Source organism: Podarcis tiliguerta (assembly GCF_965153285.1).
Source record: "Podarcis tiliguerta genome assembly, chromosome: 7".
Classification (NCBI taxonomy): Eukaryota; Metazoa; Chordata; class Lepidosauria; order Squamata; family Lacertidae; genus Podarcis; species Podarcis tiliguerta.
In genome coordinates this window covers 29,230,213-29,243,199 of record NC_139540.1, presented here as the reverse complement: position 1 = coordinate 29,243,199, position 12,987 = coordinate 29,230,213, and the positions used below count along the sequence as shown (strand labels likewise).

At 39.9% G+C, this 12,987-nt stretch overlaps 1 protein-coding gene across 8 annotated transcripts in view; it reads right to left on the bottom strand.

Moving 5' to 3' along the window:
• Positions 1–2,126: 2,126 nt before the first annotated feature.
• Positions 2,127–12,987, bottom strand: part of PAG1 (phosphoprotein membrane anchor with glycosphingolipid microdomains 1) — a 103,718-nt gene continuing 92,857 nt past the window's right edge. For all 8 annotated transcript variants that reach the window (XM_083451252.1, XM_083451255.1, XM_083451257.1 and 5 more), the window contains 3 exons: positions 11,137–11,738; positions 9,322–9,381; positions 2,127–8,295 (listed from right to left, as the gene is read on the bottom strand). In XM_083451252.1, coding sequence (XP_083307378.1) covers positions 7,945–8,295; positions 9,322–9,381; positions 11,137–11,738 — 1,013 coding nt within the window. In that variant the 3' untranslated portion in view covers positions 2,127–7,944. The remainder of the gene's footprint in view (positions 8,296–9,321; positions 9,382–11,136; positions 11,739–12,987) is intronic.

Here is a 12,987-nt window from a genome sequence, read left to right as displayed (position 1 = left end):
TGGTACCTCGGGTTACAGACGCTTCAGGTTACATACGCTTCACGTTACAGACTCCACTAACCCAGAAATAATACCTCAGGTTAAGAACTTTGCTTCAGGATGAGAACAGAAATCGTACTCCGGCGGCGCGGCAGCAGCAGGAGGCCCCATTAGCTAAAGTGGTGCTTCAGGTTAAGAACAGTTTCAGGTTAAGAACGGACCTCCGGAATGAATTAAGTACTTAACCCGAGGTACCACTGTACTGTGGAATGTTGTGTCCATGTTTAATGATGAATATTTCAATCATGATTGTACAAGAATGTGATTGTACAAAAATGCATCTGAGAAACAGTGCCTATCACAATATACTTGCTGTTTATGGGCGCAGTTGTAATTCTATGTAAGCAAGTCAAGCATGTATTATAGACATAATTGATAGACAACACTTAATTTTAGGATTGGGTTGACTTTGGTAAAATAGACATTGAAACTTTCATAATGTGCATTGACTTTTGAGAGCAAATATTGTTGATTGGTGTTGGAAATCATTTAAAATCTACGTTATAGGGAAAGGGCTACGCTGACTTCAGTTTGTACCAATGTAATAAGAAATGGAGTCATGTCTAAAATCCTACACAAAATTAACAAAATGGGAAGTCACTCTCAACACATTTTAAAATGTATCTGTTTATGTGCCATGACATCTGAAGGCTGTTTAGGGAAGCTTTTAACATTTGATGAATCATTGTATTTTAATATTCTGCTGGAAGCTGCCCAGAGTGGCTGGGGAAACCCAGCCAGATGGGGGGGTATTATTATTATTATTATTATTAGTTATTATTATTATTATTACTGATGCCCACCATCAGACATATTTGGATTTTAGCCAGCAGAAGACCAAGCTCATTTTACAGCCTGTGAAGTTTGATTTTGCTAGGCAGATTACTAGGCTGATTTTTAATGATCGAGCACCATCTTTGTTTTAGTTCACTTTTTGTCACTTTCCGTTCTGAAATGATTTTCCTCTGGGTGTCTTGGGTGCCATTTAAGAGGGGGAAATAGCTTTGTCCCATTAAGTCTGTAATCCTACGCTAGGGTTGCCCTATTTCAAAAAGTGACACAAAAGTTGTGGAGCTTTTTTATTTTTTGTTTTTTTTGCCAAAGTTGTTGAGAAGTGCATGGGATTGCAGTGCATGTAATACAGTATGTGCTTCCTGGTAACTGGCACCCCACGCCTATGAAATGATAAGCTTGAGCAGCCAACCCAGGTAGCTCCTATCTTTCCCCTTACTATAAGAAGTAGGCTGAAAGTTCTTCCCTACAAAAGAAGATCACAATATATTCTCTCTGCTATGTAGGTACTGGAGTGGGGGTGGGTGGGGAAAAGTCCCAATGGGATGCATTGTCCAAGCTTTATGTCCTCCTAAAATACATATGCTCAAGGCATTACAGTGCAGTGCAGCCCAGATATACTTGCATCCATCAACTGAGCTTAGGAACATAAGAACCCTGCTGAATTAGGCCAAAAGCCAATCTAGTCCAGCATCCCGTTGTCACAGGATGCCTGTAGGAAGCAAGCAGGACCCGAGTGCAATAATGAATCCCAGCAACTAGTGTTCAGAGGCACAATGAAGGGACAACATAAACATTGTGATTAGCAGTCACTGATAGTTTTTATTCTCCATGAATTTGGGGCCATCGCTATGGCTTATGGGAGTGAATTCCAAAGTTTAACTATGCACTATGCGAAGAGGTACTTTGTTTTTTTGGCTGTCCTGAATTTTCCAACGTTCAGTTTCATTGGATGGCCCCGAGTTCTAATACTACATTGAATTGCATTTTCCATTTTACTCCCCATTCACCCAGTTCGGAGAGATCTTTTTGGAGCGCCTTACATCTCTTTTTTTTGCTATAACTACCCTGAACAATTTACAATCATCAGCAAACTTTGTTACCTCACCACTTACCTTTCGTTCTCGATTAAGAGCATAATACTTCTTGCTTTTATTAGTGCAGATGAACTATTAAACTTTTAAATAAACAAACTCATGAAAATGTATTTATGAATGCTCTTATTCATGTTCTATAAAAAGGAGTCAAAAGAATTGTGAAAACTCCTAGAAAAAGAAAAAGATGCATGCATTCCCTTAAGCAATTTTCATTGTACTTTATTCCACACTATTAAGTGGGTTTTAAATATAGTTTCCATAGTGGGGTTTTGGATATGTGTTTCATCTCTGTACAAAACCTTTATCCCTTTAAACACTATTTACATAGATCTCTAACAATCCACAAGTCATATGCCTAGGGCTTTTTTTCCAGCTGGAACTCAGTGGAACTCAGTTCTGGGACCTCTCTGGTAGGCGCTATTGCAATTATAAGAGAACAAGACATTCATGGTGAGTTCCGGTGCCTCTTTTTCTGGAAAAATAGCACTCCATATGCCTTATGATCTGCCTTTTGAAATGGGAACACACAAAGACCTTTTGCAAAGTAAGAAAATGAAGGGATTTATCCACTGATACGATAGGGCGAGGGTACTGCAATACATAAATAAAGTGTTATATATATATATATCACTGAACTGTATTTCTTAAGCCACACTTGCTTGTTCCAATGCAGTTATACAGAAGTTTGTCCTTATTTACAGTCAATAAACATAATTGCCTACTGTGCTTTCAGCAGCCAAATGTTAAATTGGCTAGGAATACTAAATGAACAATATTAGGAAAACAGAATCGCTAAATTACATCAGACTGTACATACAATTACAAGAAATATTTAAGGGAACTTCATTGCATTTATCCACTGATATAACCATACCTTAGTCATGATGATGAATTATTTTAAAAGTAGAACAAGACCTAGAATTATTCCAAGCTGCAATTTGTGGTGTATAATTTCTGAAAATGAAACTACTTTACTGCCTGCTTGCTCAGTGTATAAAACTCCATAGATTATAAAACCATAACCAGACAGGCTGTGAAAAAAGCCTCACCTATTGTATAAGAAATTGCTACAGTAGTAAAAATGATTAGTGATTTCTATTCACAGCAGCTGCGATTTAGCACTTAGACCCCATTACAGTCAGTGATGCAAGTGAGCAATTGTTTGCAATCCCAAAAGCTCAGCTGTAAAACCACTTCTTGGGTTGTAAACCATTGTCCACCATTCATTTGAATGGAGGAAGCTGATAATGCATGCATTCCTTTGGACATGCATTTCTATCCCATCCATCATAACGAAAGGTAGACTGCTCATTCAGCAAATCCTTGTGTGTATCAACATGCACAAAGAACTGTAGACAAGACTGAGTTCATTGACCAGTTCAGGAGATTGCTGGAAAATTATTCTCAATAAAACTGGTTACCGAACTCTAAAGCATCACCTGTGGCTGTAGATGCACAACACAATTTAAAATACATAAATGCACTATTTTTAAAAACTGTACCTTATTTGGCATAGCACCTTTCAAAAGCAAAGAACAGACCATTATTTCCATGCTATCTCACTGTAAGATAGTATTAAAAAGTCATAGAATACTGGGGACGAAATGTGTACGCACACAGACGACTTCTTGATGACTGCTAATATGATGAGATTCTTGAGTGATTAACTTAACCTTAACTCTGTATGTAGCAACAAGTTAACCCTTCTGTATTTTTGCTAAGATAAATGTGGTACTTCTTATGAGACTATATATGTTAATTATACCCATTCATGCTAGAAGATACAACTTTAACATTGTGTTTAAAAAGTGCTCATTCAGAAATGTTTCTGTAGAGGAGCAAATTCCTGATATATTATGGAAAATGCAGCAAGTACTACATATACTGCTAAAGCTGGCTTTTGGCATGCAGCTGGCAAAACTAACATGGTCTCAATTCAGAGCATCAAATGGAATTGAGTAGATCTAAGTCCTTGAAAAAACTTTTGCACAGATATAGCTTGTGTAAGTAAGTGTGTGTGTGTGTGCGCGCCTGCCTATTCAAAGGTTAGTTAGGTGGCTTGTTCTATCTTTCTCTTACACCAAAACATTACTCCACACAATTAATACAAACACAGAATGACACATTGGCAATATACAACTCAACATCAGGTGGAGAGAGATACAGTAGTCAGTTTTCAACACAAAAAATCTGCCTCAATTGGTTCAAGTCAGTCATTCCAGCCTGTTGAGTCCATCTTGAGCATATGGGATTCCAAGCTTAAGCAAAGTAGACATTTCTAGAGGAAACAAAGTGTTCCTTCTAGAAACATTAGCTTCCAGCAACATATACAAGGAAGTAGCTTTTCAGGATATTTAATTAAGCACCTTAGAAAAATTAAAGAGAAAGCACCTCGTATACTTTTGATGAAGAGAAACTGTCCAGGAAACCAGAAGACTTCATAGAAGGTGGATTTCTAAAGGCACGGTGTTTTATGTCCTGAGCAACACGGTGGCTGAAATACACCTACTTGCCACCAGAGAAGAGCTAGCCTTAACAAAAGAGAAGTTTGAATCCTGGAACCTGGTATTACAATCCCCACAGCAGGGATCTTCTTCACTGTCAGCTTTTTTGCACATACCTTATTAGGGCTTCCAGGAAAATATTGTTCTAATCATTCACAAACAAAGATTCTTAAATTCCAAATAGATAAACAGGCATATCTATCTGGAATGCCACAGTAATTGGTTGAGTGATGCTAATACCAGGCATTGGTATTCAAATAAATTTTACTCAGGGTAAACCCATAGAAATTAGGGGACCTAATTTAGGGCTTACCCACACTTACCTTTCCTCTGCAATTTCCAGGCACAGCCCATGCTTTAAAGCTCCACATGAGTGCTCTGTTTCCTCCCACCCCCAGGGCTTTCCCTATGAAAACCTGCTCTCTAATGCTGAATCAGAGCAAACAGCAATCCACAGAAAACTCGAATTGCTGTTTGTGGCACTACAGCTTAAAAGAGCAGGTTTCCACAGGGAAAGCTCTGGAACGAGTGTGCAGTCTGGATAGGTCAATTAGTTAACAAGCCTGGATAGTGCAGTTGGTTAGAGCACAGTGCTGATAACGCCAAGGTTGCAGGTTTGATCCCCGTATGGGACAGCTGCATATTCCTGCATTGCAGGGGGTTGGACTAGATGATCCTCAGGGTCCCTTCTAACTCTACAGGTCTATTCTTATATGAAAAGCAGAGCTTTAAAGTGTGCCTGGAAAGGATAGGGCAAAAAGTAAGTGTGGATAAGTCGTGTTCCTTAATTTCAGTGGGCCTTCTCTGAGTAAAACTTCACTGAATACCACCCTAAGGGCTTGTGTGCTTGTACTTCAAGTTTTGTTTAAAGGCTGGTATAAATATTATGACTGCCACATGAAACAGCCTCCACATAAGAGGTAATCTAGACAATAGTGATGACATGTAGTGTTGGCTTAGCACATAGATCACCACCAAAGCAGAGAAAGTCCACTTAATGGCATGCCACTGTAGCTGATACCAGAAATATGATAGCAGTATGAAAACTCTTTACTCCATGGGGACAATTACTGCTGCTGCATAAAGCATTTGAAATGGCCTCTACTTGAATGGGTACCCAATTCATATAGCAACAACTTGTGATAGCAGGTTAATGCAGCTAAGCTATCACATGGCAATTGATGTTATCATTAGTTCTTACACAAAAACTTGAATGGGTGCTAAGGCTAAGGCTGCAAGTCAGCTACAAGGCATCTTCTGGAAATTTGAACCAGATGTCCAAAACAATCTAAATAATGGATATGCATTAAAAAAAAGCAAATCTTTCCAAGTGCCTGGAAACACTAATTACTTAGGGCTATTTCACCCAGTTGCAGCTGTCTAAACCAAGTCCACCACACGCGTCTGAATGTTTGGAGATGTGTGACTCTCCTTCACATTTTACAGCATAGCACCACAAATACTATTATAAATGCAACAATACATTTGCAGCTACTCCTTTTGCAAACTGAATGAATCAAGTGAACAAAGCATTAGGGAGGATGCTGTATGTATACAAAAGTTAAGCGTAGTGGTAAGGTAATAGAGAGGGGGTGGTAGAAAGAGGATCAGCAAGCAAGACATGCAACATTTTGGAAGTTGACATCTGTTTGTTTATACAAAGCATGTTTTCTCATGGACAGACACTTCACACATTGTATTTTTCCTATATGGGTCTGGGGGGGGCAGAAACATAAGCAGCAACACATGTGAAAAACAAATGACTCTCAGCAGCCTGTTTAAAAAAACAAAAAACTTCTTGCCGTGTGCTTTGGTTGCTACTTCAAAACTTTCCAGTCTTGCCTGAATATAAAGAAGTTGGCTTCCGCTTTAAATTGGTTTAGCAAGTGTGAATGTTGTCCAGAGTAATTCTGAGAATAATGGAAACTGTAAATTAGTGAGAGTAATCTTGAATCTGTAAGGATTATTTTTCCTTGTGTGCATTAACATTCATCTTAATTAAACATCTTAGTGTTTACAGTTTGCTTTACACTTCAGTATACTGAATACTCTGAAATCATCTCTGAACCTGCTCACTAATTAACTCCATGTCTAATGTTTTACTTACCCCCTTTCATTTGTTAAAAAAATGATATTTCTTAAGATTGCATCTAGTACCTTTCTATGTGGGATGCACACTTGATGCAAATGTTGCCACCTATTTGGGGAAACAATGAAATGCAGTACGTTTCAAAAGCAAAGTGATTGTGAGTGAAAGGTAGGATGTGTACGTGTATTAAATCCTAAACTTTAAAGCATTATAGTTGTATCTCCATTAAGAAAATAGAGGTTCTAAATGCAAATAAATCATAGTGTACTTTTACAGGGGATAAGAAATGGTTTCTACAAGTTTTATTCAATCATTGTGGGAATAGATCACTTGTGAACGACAGTACCATATTATAGTCCAGGGACACTCCCCATTTCCCAATGTTGTGGACTCCAGCCAGCGTGGAAAATGATTAGGGATGATGGGATTTTCCAGTCCATCACCAACTAAAGGGCCACATGCTGTATGCAGTACAGCAAACAAAAGTGAAAACCACGTTCAACAATATTTAACTGTAGTTCCTCAAAACGTGATGTGCAGATTTCCCAAAATACCATCTCCCTGCCCTCTCCTAGCATTTTCCCACCTCTGCAGAGCAAGACAAAAGCTGAAGCATAAGATTAAGGTCAGGCTTCCTTGTTGACTTACAATGACAAAAGTCTCCATGGTTGCATTAAGCATGTTGCTGCAAATTAGCTGTTTGGAAGCTGGCATGTATACACAGTGAAACAATACGATGCATGCCAAACACTACAAATGGTGCATGTGTGAAAATATCCTAAGAGAATTTACAACTTGTCCACTCCCCCCCGCAATAGATGACAAAATACCCTTTTAAAGAAAAATAAAATTGTGTGTGTGTGTGTGCGTGTGCGTGCATGCATGCATATAACACAGGCATGGACACACACACACACACAGAGCAAGTGGCAAACATTAAACTCTTTTTACCAAATACTAGCTCTCTCTATGGAAGCCTTTCCAATACCATCAGCTTTGATCATATCTATACTTTATGGTGGTAACCAGTACCTACAAGAGCAGTCAAATGGCATCACATATCTTGGCAAAGCATTCTAAGTGTTGTGTTTTTAGGTTTTTTGTTTTTTTTAAAAAAACCTCTTTTCTTCCCCTTTGCCTTTCACTGTTCTTCAGAAGGAGCAATATCCCTTGCTTTCTCCCCATAGTGAGGTTACATCTAGAAGGTGATTTCCATGTGTAAAGCAGACAATAGCTTATCAAACATTTCAGGCAGAGCTTTCATTTCACTTGACGTGAAATACTTTTTGTTTTCAGTGGAGATAATTTTGTATGCTAAGCTGTCAGTCAAGCTTGTAAGTGATAAAATGTTGACTGTGAATCCACCTTGGGTCTTCTGAAATACAGCCAATCATCAGTTCCCAGAGTCTTGCATCTTACATAGTTAAAGCCTCGTGATGTCCTTGGTCTGTTGCAAATCCCCAATACTCTCATAGTCATTCTCTTGTGGGAGGATTGATTGGCTGTTGTTCAGTACCAAAACATTTCTGTCTTCCTCACGGTTTATAGTCTGAATCGCTTCATAGTCTGGCTCTAATTCCCCATTTAGTCTGTCTGTTGACTGAGGCATGGTGGTAAGGTTTGGGGTATTTTCCAAGTCCTTCACACTGGCATAAAGACCACTGCAAATAGATGGCGACTTCTGAGGTACAATTTCAGGAATGCAGGTGTATGTAGACTCCAGTGCTCTGGTGGCCTGGCCTGGTTTGTTTACAGAAGAGTACATTGCTGAAATCTAGAGGAGGGTGGGAAAGGGGAAGAATTAAATACATGAAAATAGCAAACCGATTGTTCATACTATGGCTTCATTATTCACTGAGAAATATAGAATCATAGAATCATAGAGTTGGAAGAGACCACAAGGGCCATCGAGTCCAACCCCCTGCCAAGCAGGAAACACCATCAGAGCACTCCTGACATATGGTTGTCAAGCCTCTGCTTAAAGACCTCCAAAGAAGGAGATTCCACCACACTCTTTGGCAGCAAATTCCACTGTCAAACAGCTCTTACTGTCAGGAAGTTCTTCCTAATGTTTAGGTGGAATCTTCTTTCTTGTAGTTTGGATCCATTGCTCCATGTCCGCTTCTCTGGAGCAGCAGAAAACAACCTTTCTCCCTCCTCTATGTGACATCCTTTTATATATTTGAACATGGCTATCATATCACCCCTTAACCTCCTCTTCTCCAGGCTAAACATGCCCAGCTCCCTTATGCTGTGGTATATAGGCTGTAGTATATAGGCTGAATCAGTCATAAACATTTATGGCCCAATAAACCATGGTTTGTTGGATTAAGGATGAGCACCATGTTTGTGGGCTTCCTCCAAGTTTTGATATCATGGTTTGAAGTCAAGAGATTAAACCACAGTTTCCTGGTAAAGTGGTAGACTCTTTCATTGGAAGCTTGTAAACAGAGGCTGGGTGGCCATCTGTCAGGGATGCTGTAGTTGTGATTCCTGCATTGCAGGGGGGGGGGGCTGGATTAGATGTCCCTTCCAACTTTACAATTCTATGATTCTGTACCAGGCTGATGCTTCTTAAATTGCCAGAGGTGAGCCCCTCTTACAGAGAATGCCTTGCTTCACTATAAAACACGGAAAATGCTACAGATTTCAGATTTCCATGTGCGCCCAACAAAAATAATCCTTTGCATTGGAGGGGGGGGGCATCTTTTACTGCACAGATTTGCCCACCATTCTCAGACCTTCTTAATGATGCAGCACTTATGCAGAATTATTAAATTTCATGCAAAAAGAAACTCACCTCGTCTTCTGTAAGAGATGGGTCTTCTTCTCGAGATTTGTAGGACAGTGAACTAAGCCTCTGAGAGAGACAGGAAAATAAGCTTTATTAACAGATAGCAGTGATAGGCACCCTGCCTCTAGGAATTAGTACATCATAAATGGTCATTTTCATACTCATGCATTTCAACATTAGCTAAAACCCACACTGCAGTTTCAGAGATAAACAGCCTTAAGGTAAGTAGAGCTTTTAGATGCGGCAAAACGTTTGTTATGAGCTTGAGCGGCATAAGGAGGGGTGAATGATCAGCAACATTATCAGCCCAGTTCTACTAGATTTTTAAAAAACTTTTACTGAAATATGACTATGTCAGCAGAAGTCCATGTATGTACACAATTAAAATGAAGCTGATTGGCCAATCAGAATATTTTCCTTTGGATTTTTCAATGCATCATACCAATACACCTACATTCCATAACTGGATAATTAATATATATTTTTTAGTTTTAGAAAGATCGGTTCAGTTCAGTTACTGAGGCCTACAAGGCAACACATAAAAAACTCTGAAGAAATAATTAGTTGTTTACTGCAACAACTAATTTATCTCACCATAATTTACCACAGTTTTATTTAGGATTTCTACCTTGTGCAGCATAAATATAAAACCAGCCATTCAAAAAAGGCCTTAAAAATATGTTGTCACTAAGCTATTATAAATGTTCAGTTAAAACTTTGAGGATGGGTCGACATAATTTAAATTTCAGTACTTTGAGACAGGCAACATACAATACTCAAAACTGGCAAATTTGGAAAAACAACAACAACCAAAGACATTTTTACATAAAGAGAGTGAGTACCTACCACTTCTCATGGGATATATATTCCAGGGATGGGGAAGAGCTGGTAGGTCAGAGCCCAAATTACCGTAATTCCCCCAACCCTGTGGGCAAACTTTGACTGGTGGGTGTGAGCACTCATCTGGGAATCACCTGACAGCAGATGGTTGATAGCTGTCAAAGTTCAAAGAAAGTAACCTCATTTGAATGCACACCTTCACTGCCAATCAGCTGACAAGCACCCAGAGAATGCAGCTTCAAAAGTGCTGTGTGCCATTCAGAGGTTACAGGAAGCCCCACTGAAGTCAGTTTCAAGGAAGTGGTTTTATGAACAACATCTGAAAGGAACACAGGCTGACAGGCCTGAGAGAAGATTTGGAAGATGGGAAAATAAAAAAATCTATTTAATTTTAAATGATGTCATAAAATGCAGCTGGGCTTTTCTGGGTGGAAGTGGAGAAAAACCTTTGGTTTTTCTCAAAATCAGAATGAAGCTAGGGCTTTCTTGGATCAGGGGTTTGGAGGCCTGGATTGTTGTTGTTTTTATTCTACTTTTTGTGTAGAATAATGCATCGGATGTAGCAGACCTTGATGAAAAATAACCATTTACATTTCTGCAAACACATTTACGAATGGTTGTTTTCAAACTAGCAAAATAACCACAAAATGCATACAGTCACCTACATTACAGCACTATTTCACTCTTGTGTACATGCATGAACATCCATGCATGCGCACAAACACAATATTGAATCAAAAGTTACAGTAAATGCCAGAAATTTATTGAATGGTCCTGTTTGCTGGGAAGTCCGATTAGAAGGTCAGCAGGAAACACCTGAAAACTCCTATGACTCCTATGACTAATGAACATATTTCACCCTTATTTCCATTATTTATTAATATAGGACAGCATGTCCTATGACAAACACATAGACATCATGAGCAGGTCTCAATACAGTGGCATGCTCTTCTGCAAATGATTAAGCAACGTAAGGTATACCTTGTCAGGTTCACTAGGCCCTTCTGCCACCTCTTCCTCTTCCTTGGCTCCTTTCTCCTGCTCATTCTCATTCTCATCAAGGAGTTTCGCAGGCACTGGAGGCGGAGCTTCATCTTCCAGGTCTGGGGTGTTGCTAAGAGGACTCTCCGAATTAACACTCTGGCGGCTTTTTTTATTCCTGTCCACGGAGGCATACTCAGCTGATTCAACTTTACGCTCGGCAACATGATCGAGGTTCCCGTTAACCATCACAGTAGCTTTGGGCTTGCTGTCGCAGCTCTTCTCTGTGCTAGCTGTTGCTGCCAGCTCCTTTATCTCCTTCACAGTCTCATACAAACAGTCCTCAACTATATTTTCTTGGGAGGAGCTGTCTTTCAGCACTTCGTAGGGGCCCTCCATACCTAGACCCTGATCGTTTTCTGTATTTCTTGTAGACAGAATAGTTTCTATGGCATTGTTGGGAGGAATTCTGGGTAGCTCCCTGCTTTGATGACATTTTAAGGATCTTCCCTGACTGTCCTGTTGATCCAGGAGGTCAGTAGCAGAGGTTTGCACTTCTTCATAAGGCTGGATGCAAGCAGTTGTGCTATCTTCTGAGAGAACTAAGGAGGGGGGAATATACATAATATGAGCAACATGAGCCTTTAATGTAAGTGCAGAATATAACATCCATTGTAGAAACCAGAAGGGTCACACCTGAAAAAAGAATATCCTGTTCCAGGAAAAAAAATATCCACCAAGGTCCTCAGATGCACTGGATTATGTCTGCTAGCCAGCAGTGACTGGTGCTCACTGGGGCTACTAGGGTGGAAGGGAAGGAGACTAACAGAACCTGGAATCAACTGATTCTAGTTGTTGTTGTTGTTTATTAGATTTATATACTGCCTTTCATGTAAAGCTCTCAGGGCAGTTCACAAGATAAAAATACAAGATAAAAGCACAAAAAAATAATTACAACAGAAACAACAAAACAATACCTCTCACAAACACATTTAAAAGGCTGTAGAATATTAATCAGCCCAAGGGCTGGTTGAAGAGGAACATTTTCGCCTGGCTCCAAAAGGTGTATAATGAAGGCACCAGATGAACCTCTCTGGGGAGAGCATTCCACAAACAGGGAGCCACTGCAGAAAAGGCCCGTTATGATGTTGCCGCCCTCTAAAGCTCTCGTAGAGGAGGCACACGAAGACGGGCCTCAGATTATGATAGTAGGGTCTGGGCTGGTTCATATGGAGAGAGGTGGTCCTTGAGGTACTGCGGTCCTGAGCCATTGAAGGCTTCATAGGACAAAACCAGCACTTTGAATTGGGCCCAGAAACTAATTGGCAGCCAGTACAAGTCAGGCCAGGATTGGTATAATATACTCAAACTGTCTTGTGCAACCTAGCTGCCAAATTCTGCACCAGCTGCACTCCATCTTCCTCCCTGCTGAGTTCCAGAAGTACAAAGCTAAGATCTGGCTATATATTAGAAGGGAGGCAGATGGGGACTGGCTGAGAGCAGGCTAAAGTTGGTGGGCTGGTGCCCCATTTGCCCTAATGGGCCTGCCTCCACTGGTGCTTAACCTGTGGTATCTTTCAGTCTAGTATTTAAGTCAAGCAAAGATGAAAGCAACAACTATACAAGATCCTCTCTTACTCCTACCTACAACAAAGTAAGCCCCTTTAATAGGGATTATGCACAGAAAGTTGGATCTCTTTGAAGCATGTATTAGATAATGTCTTGATTAACTAAAGGTGGTGATTTTCTCGTCAAAAAGAACCCTCAGGAAAGAGAAGAGGCAAGGCTGAAGAAACACCCCTTCCTAGACATCTTAATCGTCTTTAGGCTTTGCAATTTAGATACAGCATC